At 35.8% G+C, this 17,681-nt stretch overlaps 1 protein-coding gene across 1 annotated transcript in view; it reads left to right on the top strand.

Annotated features, from left to right (window-relative positions):
• Window positions 1-417: 417 nt before the first annotated feature.
• Window positions 418-17,681, top strand: part of CALB1 (calbindin 1) — a 304,441-nt gene continuing 287,177 nt past the window's right edge. Inside the window, exons 1-2 of the mRNA XM_044065392.1 lie at window positions 418-582; window positions 1,100-1,176. Of these exons, the coding sequence (XP_043921327.1) occupies window positions 504-582; window positions 1,100-1,176 (156 nt within the window). The 5' untranslated portion in view covers window positions 418-503. The remainder of the gene's footprint in view (window positions 583-1,099; window positions 1,177-17,681) is intronic.

Below are 17,681 nucleotides of genomic sequence, written 5' to 3'. Positions count from 1 at the left end.
CGTTACCGTATTTTTGCAACACTAAATGAGGATTACTTATCAGGATAAAGCCGGATTAAGTGCTGCTTATCTTAATAAACCTAGGTAGGATAGCAAACTTCAGAAAGAAACTAACTGCTTTTCTGTTGTGAATCTTCAAAGGAGAGAGGGTGATTGTACATCTGGTGAAAAGTTTTTTGTTTGTTATTCATCTCTAATTGTTTCAATTAGTGCATAAAGTGTAGAAAAATGCTGCTGTATCAGCACTGCGTAGCGCCACAAACAAAGTAATGATGCCTGTGTAAATGTAGGTGTCATATAAACACTCAGCACTGTGTCAAAGGACTAGCTAGATGACCTGATGCCGCCAGACAACTGGTACTGCGCACTAAGCAGTGGAGGCGGCGCCCAGTTCCAGGATAAATACTGTGGCTTCAAAGCGCTAGGAGTCCCACTCCGGCTCCGCGGTTCGTCTTTCAGTACCACAGACAGCACCCCAAACAAGCGCAGGCTCTTCTCGCACCATGGCTAACGCTCACTTGAAGAATATCGAACTTTCCGCAACACAAATCCTCGACATCTGGCGGCATTACGATAGTGATGGTATAGTAACTGTTCATTTTGAAGACATTAAGTAAACAGTATGGGAAAAGTTTGTGGGGAGTGTAGCCATGGATCGAAGAAAAAAAAAATCAGAAGCCAGGATTTATTTGCACAGAGCAAATTTAGATAAACTGACAGTCGGATGACAGGGAATACATCATCCATACATCAACTCTTTGAAAACAGCATTTCTTATTTATTTTAGAACAAGAACACCTTTATTGTGTAATATGCTGAGGTGTTTGTGAAATTTAAAGTACGAAGAATCATTGTAATTGCCCTTTGGCAAAACAAGATAAATATTTACCCTTCTTCTGCATACCTATGTTTGCTTTAATTGAGCATCCACGTTGAAGATAGCCATCATTTTGCCATGCATGACATTTTTAACAGAGAGGCTGAGTATACTTTAAGAGCAGAGTGTTATTCCGTGTGAGTGCGGATGTGTGTGGTACTGTCATTTGCAACAAGAGTAAACGTTGTGAGCAGGTGTTATTTAAGACTCGTTTTGTTTCAGGTAACGGATTTATTGAAGGAAAAGAACTACAAGACTTCATTGAAGAACTTCAACAAGCTCGAAAGAATGCTGGACTGGTGAGTGACGCTTTCTGTTTCAGTGCAAAAACGAAGTTGCCCAGTTGCTTCTGGTCTTTTCAAAGTACACCTCCAATGCACATACATATTCAAACTTGTCGGAAAAGAAAGTACTGCAGAACTCTATGTTTCTGTCTGCCTCTCTGTTCTTTTCCTCTAATGCTGCTGAAAAATCATAGCCGCACGATTTATTTATTTTTTAATCTTTTGCTATATCTGAGGGCATGTTTGCCCATCTGTCAAACATTGCTTATCTGTGTACTTATGTTGCTGCCTGACTCTACTGCTAATTTAAAATGTCTAATATCTGCCTAGTTCTGCACATGCAGTAAACACCCTGAACTTGAATTCACTTGTTGGAACAGACCTACTAAGCTATTTCCTACAGTAATGAAAATTCCAATGCCTTTGATTGTAAGGTTTTAGAAGATGTGTTTCTTTTTGGTGAGACATGTCCTTAGATCCTAAGCTATACCTCAAAACTGCTATGATTTATGCATATGATTTTGGCTCTCAAATTTAGCCTTGCCCCTTTTAGATTTACTGGTGTTCTTCATAAAGTCAGACATGTTTATATATACATACCATAATAAATAAATTAATTAAGACGAAGGAAAGACTCCCGTCCACTAACTGTATGGGGTCTGGTATAATAAAGACATACGTTTGTGAAAATTAAGACAATATTCCTCTTTTTGACCATTTTCTGTCATTTTAAAGGCCAGTGCCATGATTTGTAATATTCGGATGTTGAGAGTTATGTTCACAGCCATTTCTATCAGGTTAGGTGAGACAGGCACGCAGTTCAGATTATTTGCGTTTAGGTAATTTTTTGATCGTAGAATTGTTGCTCAACAAGTAAACACATATGGAAAAACATTGAAAGAAATATGTGGCTGTGTTATACAATGTCAAAGGATAACTTGGAATTTGACACAACAAAGTCTCTAATTAGCAAGTGTCGTAATCCCGTCACTTGCATTTCTGTAATTATTCAATAGAAATGAAAGGCAGGCTTTATAAATGATTTGTTCTTGCTGATGAATTTACCCCAAAGACGCATAGAATATTTATTAATTATATAGTGTGGCGTTCTCAGCCACCATATGGTTCTGTTAAGTATAAACGTTATTTTGTGCAGTGAGATTGACAGTGCTCAGTTTGAAATAGTATATTCCGACACAGCTGTTTACATTAGTACAAAAAACACAAAATAGATAATATATATACGCAGCCAGCCTGCCCCGCCCCTTGGTATATCCTACTTCAGCACCTGTGACTATTTGCATACTTACTTACCAGTCCCAGAAATGGTGGTCACCCGAGTAAGACACAACATAGACGAGTAGGCAGGACATCGGTTTCATCCGTGTGGGTTTCCACATTCACTAAATGTGTTTCGAAGAAGAACATTTTCATAATTATATGTGCCACTGTCTTCTGATACAACGGGCTCCCTCACATACACACACACTACACCACAACCCTTTACCTTACCATTGCAAAACATAACAATAAGGGGGCTCGCTGTCTTTCTACACAGCAGAAAGCCCAACGATCCTACTTCTTTAATGATGAATGCTGTTCTTAGTTATATGTGCACTCAGATGCTTGGGTAACTAATCACAACATACAACCGGAATAACACCACAAGGCATCTCAGTGTTAAGTTGACCTTTTTATTTATCAGATTTTTAAATAAACAACGATTTGAAGAGAATTAAAATCCGTGCTTTATAAATCAGTCTGAATATTGAGTTTTGACACTTGTTAGACTAAAGTCAGGCAAATTGAAATTCAACAACTGAACGATGTAGTTGCTTCTGCGTGACTTTGTGATTGTTTATTCTGGTCTAAACAACAAGTGAAACGGTACTTGGGTAGTGGTTGCCACCTCCTAATTAGTACGGTAAACAAGTTTAGTGTTATTTTTAATGACCTGCTCAGTAAAGCTGGCAAATACAGTACAATGGCATCCTGTAAAATTAACATAAAATAGCCTTAACCAGATTTATTTATAATTCTTATTAACACCTAGGGTACATCCATCTAACTGATGGTTCTGGGATGACCTGCAATTCATCTGTTTGAAGATACTGGTTTAGAAGGAAACATTATAATGATCGCTTACTCCTAAAAATGTATACGATTTATTAAGTTATCCTCTTCCTGATGACAAAACGTGTATGTTACTCTACCCGACCTCCTTCCTCCTAGCAGATACTTTAGTGCTATCTGACTGTTCCACAGTATAATTCAGAGGGTTTTGTAAAAGTGCTCATGCAGTATTTATGTTTCTGTTAGCAGTGAGAGAACACATTTGTAATAATGTGGGAACGGAACAAAAGGGTCACACCATTCATTGGTGATATCTAGACTGTGTCATGTTCTGTTGTATTTAAATAGTTACTAATCTGTGCTCCTTTGTGATTCTACATTTCAAATATTTTCTTTCATTCTCACTTCACTTTACTCTTTTCTGTCACCGTGTACTAGTTATGCTGGCAGTGGGAATTAACTTCTGGAGAATAAAATATTTTTCTTTAAGTCATGAATCTTTGCTGGACTCAGAACTTCCTTGGTGTTGGGAACTAACACATAAACTGCAGCTGCATTTCTCCTCTAGTTTCCCATTGAAGTGGATGGATTAAAAAGTCTCCTATTGTTTAGCAACACTGTCTATGTCAACCCTAAGTTACCAGTTGCCTAATTTCAGGCACTTGATATCAGTATGACTGACACTGATGTTTTAACACATATCAGAAATATTTTGGAATACAGTATTATAACAAGACTAGTAACTTTTCATGCAAACCTGACTACAGTACACCACTGAGGCTTAAGCAGTGATTTTCACTTGGACTTGGATTCATTCCGGATCCATCAATGACTTTTTGATAACATTTGCAAATGCCACTTGGGATTTCAGACATTTCTATACTTTCCATGAATAAATGTATGCAAGACACGGAGCATAATACCAGCATATTGCAATCCTTCAACTCAACCCAAAAACAGATATACAGCAAGGATGAATATGGAAGTTTGTGCTGACTGCAATTTTAACAATAATGTAACTTTCAACTTTGCACTATATACTTCACATAGTCAAAGGAAATGCTGAAATGTGCAGTTTACAGTAAAGCTGGCTTAACTATTGCTTACTGCACGTCTGTTTTCTACTGTTTGTTTACATTATTTGTTAAAGCTGGTCACACTTTGAAAAGACATGGCTCTTTTTGAATTTAATGGGTGTATCTGCTTTAAGTACATCCTCTGGTATGCTTCCTGTAATTCGGTATTCTTAGACTGGCATTCAGCTTACAAAACATTGCTTTAAATTATATTTTGCATAACATGAAAACACCATAAAGTGGTAAAATAGACCACTGAAAATACTATAGACAATTATTTTCTCCAGGCATCATGTCTAGGAATGGCTCTAGAAATGCTTTATGAAACATGCTTTGCCTACTGATGGAGCATTACAGTGGATACAATGCAGAAGGCACCATTGCTATACAGAGTGACTCACCTGTGAGACACATGCAAGGTCTGTGAAATGTAATGTACTGCTTTAGTTTATGCATCAGAAAAACTTGTTTTATTGCCTTCAGTCAAGCAGATATAAGTAAAAAGCAAGCACAGTATTCAGAAATCACACCTCTGAGGTACATGGTTGCAATTCTGAATCCTGAGATGGAATTAATGTCACTGTTCATATAGCAGTGTCAGTGTGAGTACTGTTTAACAATAAGAATCTTATAACTGAAGACTTCATACAGACAATACTGTAGGACAAACCTTTAATAACTAGATTGCATTGTTTAATGGTGCTATTACATATTAGTACCAAAAACTCAGAGTAACCTCTCTGTGTTCAGCACTATTGTGGGAGATGAAGGCTTTGCAAGAAAATGTACAAACAATAATGCACAAAAAATAGCACCAATAAAGCAGATGTATGAAAGAGAACTTGTATTTTTGGAATATTTCATTACAAAAAGCCTTATGTGTGATCTCAGCTATGATTTAAAGAGGGTTTTTCACTAACTCATGTCAGAATAGTCATGGTGGTTATATTATAGAATTAATGGTTTCTGTTCTATTCCCCTTTACTATTCCAGATTTTATTACATTTTCTGTCTTTTTAAATCAATACAGGCAACTTTCTGATGTAATTTTCCAGGCTTTCTTTTAAATGTTCAGTTGTTTAATGTCTAGAAGATATTTCTAATGTATTTTATTAATAAAACGTGCCTGAATGGAACTTATCTTACCTCCTATATTTTGTGCATTCCTCACTTTTCTTATCGTGTCAAGATAAATATTAATAAACTGTTAAAGAAAAAGAATGTGATAGCAGCCATTCCCATTATTCAAATCATATTATACAACCACTAACAGTATTATGTTAACCAAAGAAGTAGCTTTCATTGAAGTAAAGTATATGTTATTAAAAGCTGGGCAATCTTGGTGATCCGTTCTTTATCAGCAACCACTAAGCAGTACAGCTAAATGCAAAAACTGAACATAAGTTAAGCATAAAATGTTTAATCCTTGAGTTGGAGGGAAAACCCATAAGTACTTTGGATCTCACATTGTTAAAACAGCAATGCAACATTAATCGTTACTGTGGCAGTGATACTTGGAGTTTGATGGAAAATAAAGATAATTTAGTCTGTCCATTTCCGTGGATGTTGGATAACTGCACACCATACTTAGAAAAAATGCATTTTTACTATCCCTCATACTGATTGCTTTGTTTGTCCTTCCTTTTCATAGCTTCCTGAAGCCACACTAAAACACAAGGATACGGTTACTATGAAATGTTATGGATGAATGTAACAGCTTTTTGAATAAGCTGTACAATCACCAATACTGACAGAACTGATTTTTTTATGTTTGCCTGCCTGCTGGCATAAAACAAGGTGCCCATTTCCAAAAGACTGGCTCTCAGTGTTGGTGACCACTTACACTGAGAGCAGGTCTGTTGGAATCTAACTGCTAGTGTAAGCCTGTTTCCAGATAGTCCTCACACCAAAGTAAGTCACTTACACTGACAATTTGTTTTTGGAATCAGGGCAGACTTACACTGAAAGCAGCTCTTTGGAATCTGGTCCAAGGTGTTTGTATGTGTCACCAGTAACAGGGGTCCAGGAATACACCCAGTACATTCAAAGTTACATAGCTCTCAACCTTCCATCTCCAAAATGAGGAACACTAGCCCTCATAGTGTGGAACAAATGGGCAAAATATGGAACACATACTAATGGCTTATTAACAACTTCAACTAGGAAGGTCATAGAATGTTTAAAATATGCTGGTTTTACTAATAAAGAAGATCTTTTTATGAATTAATATGATTAATTTCTATTTACCATGGATTTCACTTATAAAAATTCCTACCACTGAATGTGTGACAGACTCTTTCAATGTGGAACTTTGAGGAGCTTCGAGGAACATGAACTTTTTAAGACCCTGAATGAGGTACGTTCCTCGTAGTGAGGTACACTTGAGAGGTATGCAAAGTTAGCCAGGTGACAAGATAAAGCAGTTGATGGTTAGCTGACCCACCCCAGGGGAAGGGTATGGGGTTTGCCTGGGTCTGCGTGACCTTTGGAGACCAGGGTACTTGCAAACTTTCATTTTTAGAAGGAGAAGTGACTGATATCTGGAGTATAATGTATATGTCTACACATCAGTTGTCTGGTGTCAGTGCATGTCACTTCTCCTCAGCTGGAGATTTTGACTGGTCAGCCACAGCATTATGGCTCCTACTACCCATCCACATCTCCATATGAATCTTTGCTCGCCACCCCTAGGATTAAGTACATGAAAGGCGCTGGCTGTGAGAAGTCAGAAGGCCTTCCTAGTGAAGGAAAACATCTGGGATCATCCAGCAAGGGACAGTTTGAGGTAATCAGTGAATGACAGAAGTAGGGTTGCCACCTATTCCTCTTTCTTTAAGATAGTCCCTGTTTAGACAGTTCTGTCATTCAAAAAAAAAAAAAAGAAATCCATGAAAAATAAATTGCAGATATATTGAGATTTTAGAACAGAAAGTATTTCCTAAGTTTTTCCTAATAGTTGCATAAAACATTTATTTTTGTAACTAAACTACCTTAATATTATATCAAAGAACAGATATGGCTGAAATTCTACAAGAGTGAGTTTTTATTTTGACAAAAAGGGACATCCAGTCATTTGCACTTGTGGGTATACTTTGTTGTACAAAATGTCATTTTCCATTAAAAAGTCCAACTCTGGTCATCTGAAGAGGTGGCAGTCCTGGATGAAAGGGGACTGAGGATATGCTTGATGTCATTGGCAGTTGAATGGGGAAAGTAGTATATATATATATATATATATATATATATATATATATATATACACAAAATGATACTGAGTTCAGCTGTGTTCTCCTGTCCTCATGCAGTTAAAATACTATTAATATAATTTCTAAAAGACTAACACCATAGACTATGCAGATTTCTATGATGTATTTAAACTTTTTGTAGGCCCTACATATTACATTTTTCAGTGATGCCCATCTGACTTCTCATGAGGAATGGGAACATTCTTTTTGACCTCTGATGATTTGTTTTTATCCTGTCAATATATTTGTCAGAACTTTAAACAATGCTCTACATGAGATGTTATTGGAACACAGACTTCATGTTTTATTTCTTGCAGTGTTTCTTCTTATGTATTCTGTTATCTAACTGCCCTTCCATGGTTCTCTGTCTTATATTGCTTATTTAGATTAGATCATCAGAAATTATATTGACCCCATAGCTTCTCATTTTGGGTTGTTACAACTGTGTCTCCTCCCATTGTGTATTCATTTTCCCATATTACTGCTTCCCAGATGTATTACTGGGCATTTTATACTGCATTTCACCTACGGTACCTTAGGCCAGCCCTCCAGTCTTGCCAAACATTTTTGCTTTTTTATATAACGTTGCTGTATCATCCCTGTTGTATACTGATGTGCCTTCAGCAAAAAGGCATATCTTCCTTCCAAGCATTCTACAATACCTCTTACAAACATAATGAAAATACCAGCCCATTTCTGGCCCCTGTGGTAGCCCACTGGAGCCACCTATTTTTTTTTCACCTAAGTGGATTACAGTCTGTATTATTTTCCTGGCCAATGTCTTACTACCATGACCCATTCAAATCATGTCTACTTTGTTGATGAACCTTTCATATGATACTATGTCAAGTGTCTTACTAAAGTCTAAGTAGACCATGTCTACTACAGCTTTCTTATTTATTAGATTAGTTAAAGAGTCAAAGAGAATTTCATTAAATTTGTCAGACATGATTTGCCTATAGTCAGTTCTTACCATTTTTGGCACAGTGCATCATAATCTTCTAAATATTACAAAAGTGCTTTCTTCTGCAGTGAATCCATGATGTTTATTACAAATGATATCTAACATTAGTGTTTTTCTTGATCTCTCCTTGTGAAAAGGAGTTGCCCGTTAAGTCTTGCAGTACTGAGAAATTATACTATCCTTGTGTGACCTGTTCAAAATAGTTAATGGTATTAGAAGTTCTCCCTCCATCGTATGATGAGGTCATCAGGTCTCACTTCCTTTTGCACCTTAAATATTAAAGATATTTTGTAGGTAGGGATCAGCTTTTAAACCTGGCCATTTTACAGACATGATTTAATTAAAATCCTCCTATCTTCTTCCATGAATACTGAGCAGAAATATTGATTACATTTTTTTTTCTCATTGTATCGGACTTTTTTATCTCCAAACATTCTACTTAGCTTCACTTCTTGCATTATTCCCCTATATATCCATAACATTTTCTTTCCCTGCAAACTAACTTGGCCATCTTTGCATCAACTGAAGCTTTTCTTTTACCCCTTTCTTCAGCATTAATTTGTATTGTTTCATACATTCTTTCTTTTATCTTTTATTATGCATGTGCCCCCATTTACGCAAATTGCGTTTTATATTTCTGGGAGAAAAAAATTATTTTTAATACAACATGGAAGCAACACATTCTTTTTTACACCCGTTTTTTGGATGATGTTTGCATTTTTTGGAAAGGGTCCAGACAATCATTCCTTGAATTTTATGAATATATAAATGTATGTACAGATTTTTTGAAATTTACTTACACGTTGAACGAAACAAGTATCAATTATTTGTATGTTACCTTGTATAAAGATTCATGTGACTATTTACATTCAAAACTATATAGAAAACCTTCTTTTTCCAAGGCATAGCTACATTTTCAGAGTGGACACCAGTTTTTCCAGAAAAAGGGCATAGTAAAAGGACAGTTGATAAGGGCATCCAGGATGACAAGTGAGGATGTGATTTTCCTGGGGGAGGTTAACAATATAAGGGAGCTTTTTATGGAAAGAGGCTATCCAGACTCTTTGATACAGACTTTAAGTAATGAAATAACAAAAAAGAGAGAAAGACTAAATATTTTCCATTACTAGGACAAAAAAATGAAATGGTATCGACAGTGAAAGAAAAAGAAAAAATGGAAAAACATAGTCAAGCTCTGATACAAACTTTCTCTGATACTTCTGACAGGGTGGAGGGTATTGTTAGAAAATATTGGCCAATATTGAAAATGAGTATTGAAATTGGAAATTACATCCCTAACCACCCTGTATTTATCAGAAAAAGAGGGAGGAATTTAAAAGACTTGTTTGAGATAAAAGAAGGTTACACAACAAGGAATTTTACCACTAAAAAAGGTACACACAAATGTGGTTCATGTCGACAATGTGAGTACATCTTACTCCAACAAGGCATCTACATTCCTTCTAGAGAATACAAGCTTTTTCCATCTGGCCATTACAACTGTGGTACAAAGGGCATTGTGTACATTGGAATATTTATGGTTTGTAAAGGCTTTTATATAGGCAAATCTACCCGCACTTTAAGAAAAAGAATTTACGAACACACATATGAAATAAGTAAGGGGATAGAGTCCAACGCCTTTTACAAACATTCATTGACATGCAAAAACATGAACATCAAATTTGCGGTTATTGAACAGGTTATGTTAGACCCGAGGGGGGGGGGGCAACTGGGAATCCCGAGTGGAATTTAGGGAATTATATTGGCAACTCAAATTGGATGCCAGTAGACCCCCTGGACTTAATGATAGTATTAGCATACAGAGTGTGTTGAGATTAAGACAAGCTAAGTTATAACAGCAAGATAGCAGAAATTTAAATACAATATGGTCCTTTTATACTGAAGTTTAGGGTAGTAGCTTGGTCATCTCCCTTACAAACAACAAGGTAAATAAAGTAATTTGGATGTATTGACCAATATACAGCTTTTTTACAAGGTTTAGGTTGTTAGAAACATGCTGTTTAGTTGGAAATGTATTTTGAAAAAAATCATTTAAGGTTGTTTTCTTTTTCCTTTTTACTTGTACTGCATTTTATATTATACAATCTTGCATCATTTTATGCAATTGTCATTTTTAAGGGAAGTCTTTTCACATTAATTACGTATATTATTTAAGTTAGTGAAGTTTGACACACTCCAGTTCATTGTTTTTAAAGATATTTATCGGATTGTCAGGACAACCTAGATATTTACACACACTGACATTGTTTTATATAATTGTGAAAGTGGAACAGAGTTTATTTTGCAGTTTGTAAATGTGGTGTGTAAAGGGTTATTATTTAAGAGGGGCAATGAGATGTAAATGAATGTCAATTAACGCTTATTAACAGGTATATAAAATGAGGGCAGTAGTAGAAGCAATATGTTCTGAGGAAGCTTTGTTATTATACGAAGTGAAAGCGCGCTTAACTTGGATTTGTGTGGTTTTCGTTTTGTGACCTGAGCAGCATTGTCTTTTAAAACGTGGAATAAAAGATAAAAAGTGGTTTGAACGTTTTGTTTCGGTTCCTGGTTTCTGCCTTGGCTGGATTTTCTTGGTTTTGTGTACTTTTTTATTGACTTCCATCTTTTATTATATCCAAAGTGATATATGTTTTTTTCTCACCTCAAATGATATGTGATCTGCAAGCCCCAATGAATCCCCCTTCTTGTTGATTTACATATATGACTGCATGCTGGTTCAACAATGACAGTCTTATATATTCTCATTATTCCTCAACAATATCTTCAAGTCAGCTCACTAATGCTTTCATGAGAACCTATGAGCATTGTCCTCTTCTTCTTCATGAGTATTTGTCTTGATTCTTTTAAGTAACTGTGAATCACACTGGTGATTACCTCTTTTTAAATGTATGCCTATTTCCAGATGTGAGATAATTTATCTTCTTTTGTTTGATATAGCCAATCCAAAGCTGCTATTTCTCATCTAGGCTATATTACTTCCCAGTGCATGTTTGTTGGGGACATCATGAATAATCCTACACTTACATACTGCTTCAGGAATGGCACTTCAAATAGGCTCTGGCATACAAAAGTCTGTTATCAGCAGCATTGCCTGTTGTCCATCATTCTAACAATACAGTCTATCATTTATCATATTATTATATGTTTTACATCCTCGGAATGCATGCAATGTCAAGCTGGTTAATAAACAGCACACATACACAGAAAATGTAGTTTAACCTCCATGAGGTCTACATTACAAACTTAGACCCAAGAATTTGTACACCACATGACATGCATATCACTCAAGCTAGTCCATAAACCTTAAAAGCTATGTATCATTATATGTGGCACCCCCCTCCTTTCCTATTTGGGTTATATTAACTGTATGGAAAAAAGACTTTCATTGAAGTGGGAATATTTGTCAGTTTCCCTTTCAGGTGTGTGTGTGTGTGTGTGTGTGTGTGTGTGTGTGTGTGTGTGTGTGTGAGCATGACACTGGTGAGTATAAGTCTGTGTAAAGATAACTGGATTGGAAAATGTTTGTTTGTATGAGTGCGTGCTTTTGTGACTGGTTCATGTATATGTATTTGTTTGAATGGGGGATGTTTCAATGGCAGCATTTGAGTGATTAGATGAATGAAGCTTGTGTATCTGTGAATGAAAGAGTTGTGCATCTATGTGTGAATCTGGGACACTGACAAAGAAAGGTGTGTGTGTGTAAGTATGTGTAAGATCAGTGATTCCGTGCATGTGGGCCCATGCCCATGTGGGTGTGTGTGTGTGTGGGGGGGGTGAGGGTGTGTGTGTGTGTGTGTGTGTGTGTGTGTGTGTGTGTGTATATACGTATGTCTAAGATCAGTGATTCCTTGTGTGTGTGTGTGTGTGTGTGTGTGTGTGTGTGTGTGTGTGTGTGTGTGTGTCTGTGTGTGTGTGTGTGTGTGTGTGCGTGCGCGTGTGTGTGTGTGTGTGTGTGTGTGTGTGTGTGTGTGTGTGTGTGTGTGTGTGTGTGTGTGTTTGTGTGTGTGTGTGTGTGTGTGTGTGTGTGTGTGTGTGTGTGTGTTGTTAGTGCATGATTGGTGGACAGTGGAGTTAAGGAAGTTCCTCCTTTCCCCACATTTGTAAAATCTGAGTTGATGTATATTAAGTTGCTGAGGTCCTGTGGGGGGAGGCTTTACTCTCCCCCCATAAAACCCTTATTTTCTTACTTTTTCATCAGAAGATAACTAAATATACTGTTCATGAGTAGAAGATGATGATAGTAGTTCTGAAAAACAGTTATTTTCATGAAGTAGCATTCCTTACATTGCAGTGATCACTGTAAATGAATCTTTATACTAACATACATAAGCATTTTATGTGCTATTAATATCAAAGCCAAACTTTTTGTCCACATTTGAAAAGATTTTTTAAACAAATGTCTTTCATTACCTATAATCCTTTAAACCCTGCATCGTTCCTTATAGTCGGTGATTTTATATGTTTGGAAAATTAAACAGGACTGTTTACACTGAGCATCGGATCTTATTTTCAGGACATTTTTTTTTCCTGCATTACGTACTCTTTTGGAGATATCACTTCAGGAGACTCCATCAGCAACTCTTGACTATCGCAATTTGCACAGTCTCTATTTTTTTATAAAATGATTGTCTGGGATGCTTTTGATTGAACATCCTCATACTTTGACAACAGTTTTGATGTATTTCCCTTGTAGAAATATCTATTATTTCTTTTATATGGCTTACCATCTTCCCTGTGTGTTGTGAAGGATCAGCTGCTTTACCTGAAAATTTAGCTTTAGGCTGTAGACTGTCCCAAGATGTTTGCATTCTCATTCTGTCTTCAGTGTGTAAATCTGGTAGGCTTGTGCCATTGTTGATGTAGGTTGTCTGCCTTTCAACCATCTGCCCATCAGCAGTTGATCTTCTGCCCATCAACAGTTGACATGATGATATGACTGACTCCCTCAGTGTACTATTCATCTATTCTGAATTTGTGAGATAGCAATCATCATAGTGTTTTTATTTATTTATTTAGTTAGTTAGTTATTATTCTTCAACTGTTTCTCATCAGGTTCCTTTTTATTTTTATTTCTCATCAAATTCTTTACTGTGTAGACAGTTCTCTAAACTTGCAATTGGACTGACAATACTATGGACTGAACATTACATATTTGAATTCATAACTCTTCTAAATTCTTGAGTAATGCATTGCTAACTACTGTCAAATATAAGAAAACTGGGTATCCCCAGTCTTGAAAATACAGAATCACATGCACTAATCAGACTTGTACTCGTTGTAGCCATCAAACTAATTATTAAAGAGACATTGGAATAATAATTCACACATACGAAAAAACATGGATTCCATGAACTGGAATAAATCTGTGCCTATTGATTTCCAAGGACATTCTGTAAACGGACATGCTGTCACCTCTTCTTTATGATTATTTTTACTGAATGCATTGCAGATGGCAGAGTATTGTAGTACTCATTCTGTCTGACCTAACATACCGAGCTAAAACATTATATTTATTGTTATTTCTTTTGTGTTTTACTATCCACAGATGTGACAAGTACATCTTCTCATGCCTTTACTTTCATTTGATTGGGAACTAATTTTTGTTATCTTTATACATTATATCCTGGGCACACTGTATTTCTTCCTTGAATGAAAAATATGACTGGATTTATTTTCTTACTGATTTCTTTTTGCTCAGATCACTCTTTCTTTGTGTTATCCTTTAGTAATTGAATCACTAAGTCATTTTCTGTTTACTTTAGAAAATCATTTGGTTTTAATTACTGTCAGCAATAAAAGCAGAATTACCCAAAGAAACAACAGTCACTTTCCTAACAGTTCTTGCTGTATTCATCATATCTACTACATAAGTTCCTTTCCTGGATTGTAGTTTAATCATAGACCACACTTATACTGGTTAACTAGCATCACCAATAATAATGGAAGACTTTTAGGCAACACATTTATTCTCTTGTAGAATCACCACTTCTAACTATTCTGAACTTGCATCTAGTAACATTATAACTGGCTTATTCACATCATATTACTGTAATGTTATAGCATCTCCAACTAGTTCCTTAAGTATATCAGAATAGTTTCTTGCCCATAACTGAATTCCCATGCTCATATGTCTTCTTTCTATTATGTTTATAACAGTGTCTAACTATTAATTCACCTGGACAACAACTCTTTGAAACACTTCTTGTCCTAATAAAATGCTAAACAGAAGTCTAAGGAACCTTTAACTTCCTAATGGCAAGTTAACTGTACATAATTTGAAACATACTTCACCTAGCCTTAACAATCCAAAACCATTGCTTGTTTCTGGTAATTAATAAAAACTTAGCTGTCATTCTTGAAATAATTTCTTCAGTTGTAAGCAAAGGGCAATGGTCTTCCTTTAAACAATTTATTCAGAACTTGTAGGCCAATGCAAATACAAATCTTGTGTTTCTGTTCAACAGTAATCATACTATTCACCCATTCTGTTGGATCTAATTCATTCTTAATGACACATTCTTTTTCCAGTCTCTTCATTTCCTGCTTGGATTTACTTCAATGTGGTATGAGTTCTTCAAAGGGACCACAAATCACTGGCAATGCCTACGATTTTATTTGTAAGTGATAACCTCCTAAAAAGTTTCTTAGCCCATGGAGAACTATATCAATGCACAGTACTTGAACAGTGCAACTGATTTTGAACACATGCAGCATTTGCTTTTATACTGTGAAATTGTCAGGTCAGTTAGCTTCTCCAAAGTCACATGACCTAAATAATGTGAGAATTAAGTGCAAGTACTTGAAAAGGATTATTGAACATTTTAGTTTTGTAATCAGATGTCAGCAATTCCTATCTTAATGGTGCCACCCATTGGCCAGAATAATTTAAGTGTGTGCACACAGCTCACTTCAGAGCCCATAGTCCCAGCTGTTCAAAAGTATTTTGATAAGGCATTATGCTGTACATCTGTGTCTAATTTATGTTCTGGAGAAGTGAAGACCACAGCATATATATCCAAATGATTTTATTTAAAACAAAGTCTGAGGAAGCATCTGGTCGATGTGAAAGTGCTTACTTGTTTTATCATCAGTTTAAATAAATTTGTTTGGATATACATGCTGTGGTCTTCACTTCTCCAGTTTTGATATTTGTTTTTGGTACTTTTTGCTTTGGAGAGGGTGAAGTTTATCCGCAGTGGCTGCATTTTTTTCTATTGATACTAATTTAAATTTTACAGTCTGCCCTTTCTCAGTATCTGTTTTGAACAGTCCAAATTACATTTCTGTCTCCACACCTGTAATGAATTTTGAAATGTCACAGTTGTAAGTCTTTTCACCTTAACATCAGCCACAAACAGTTCATTTCATATTCCTTTTCAACAATGTATGCATTTTTTAAACATTTTTGCTGCTATGTATCTTTATAAAATGTTCCTTTCCAGCACTAATTCTACATGCTCGATTAACTACAGGAAACCCTTTTTTGTCATGTGCATCACCAGACTTACTATAAATTTGAATGAAAAGTATGCAGTCTACCATCCATTTTTGGGCTTTTCTTTTCAGATAGCACTTTTATTCATATCTATTACTTTATAACTTATTCTGCCTTTATTTCTCATTTTACCTTACCATTTTACTATTATTTTATTTTGCACACCAAATCTCTTATCAGTTAACACATTTAACCTTATACTAGTAGTTCTATTTACTCTGCATCTATACATAGCTTTTAATAAGTTTGGTTCTGTTTCTTTTAAAAGCTCTCCCATTGTTTCATGATTTCATATACTGTAAATTAATCTAGCTGTCATTAATGAATCATTCAAATTACCTGATGGTGTCCATAGGACCTTCTGTTCTTAAAGAACAATTATCTAATAACTATCAAGTTCTCTCTGAGATGGCAGTGATTAATGACTTGCTCCATATGTTGCTATCTTGTCTTCCTCCTCATCAAGAAAAGTAAAATAATTAAATATATTGATGCATTCTTTCTCTGCAACGTGTAGGGATGTACTACACCAAATCTTTTCAAACTTTTCAACTAATCTGCTTGCAACTAGGCATAAATTAAATAAATCCCTTTTTGTTCCAAATTTCCTTCTGATAAAAGTACTGTTGATGGTTGCAGTTCAGCCATATATCCATTGAAAGTTATACTTCTCTAATTTCAGACATGGAAACAGTTGAAACTATATCATTTTTCATATCTGACAATGAGTTTCTTCAGTCATGGTAGATGTGTCTTCACTTTTTGACACCATGTTATGTAAATTTTCTTAATAAATAATACTCAGGGAGAGAAAATTTAATCTAACCTTCATGAGGTCTATATTCAAATTAGATTATCTAGAATGTCTGTGTGCCACATGATATGCAAATCACAATAGATGTCTCATTACCCTTAAAGATATATACCTGCATATCTGACAATGAGTTCTGTATACTTCTTTACACACTGTACTGCTATTTCTAGATTATAACATGACCCACAGTATCTCCTGTCTCTCCTGTTGATACCTTTGACCTGTTGCTTCAATTCTTTGTTTTATATGTTTGTAATACATAAACATATTTTTTATTTTATCTATACTGTCTCTTATAAAGTTTGCACCCCACTATGCATGTCCCCTTCATGGTTCTGTTTCCACCCTGTTTTGTCACTACCATAAAGTCAATGTATTATTCTTCCTTCACTCACTGGATCAGATAGTTTTTTGCATAGACTATTAGCATTGGAACTCATTACATTCATTTTTCTTCCACCTTGCTTGTTGTGACTAAGGCATTGTGTTATTGTGACTGTCTTTTTCTCATTTACTACCAACTTCATCATATAGTCCCAACTAGTGGGCTTAGTTCCATATTCCATTACTATCACACTGTTGGAGTCCATCACTATCACACTGTCGGAGTCCTCTGTAGTCAAACTGTTGATCAAGCCTAGTGACACTACCGGTCCTTGAATGACAGAGGTGGTCTTCTCACAATACTTCCCCACTCTCTTTAGAGATGTGCAGGCTCTACCCTGTCTAGACAGATGATTGGTAGATGTCACAACACTGTAGCTTCTAGAATCTCATGGAAGTTTATATTCCATAGCAGCTATACCACAGTGTCCTTATTACTTCTCAT

This window comes from Protopterus annectens, chromosome 3.part0 (genome assembly GCF_019279795.1).
Source record: "Protopterus annectens isolate FY-2018-M chromosome 3.part0, PAN1.0, whole genome shotgun sequence".
Lineage (NCBI taxonomy): Eukaryota > Metazoa > Chordata > Ceratodontiformes > Protopteridae > Protopterus > Protopterus annectens.
The sequence above is the reverse complement of the archived record's forward strand: the minus strand, read 5'-3'. Positions and strand labels throughout refer to the sequence as shown.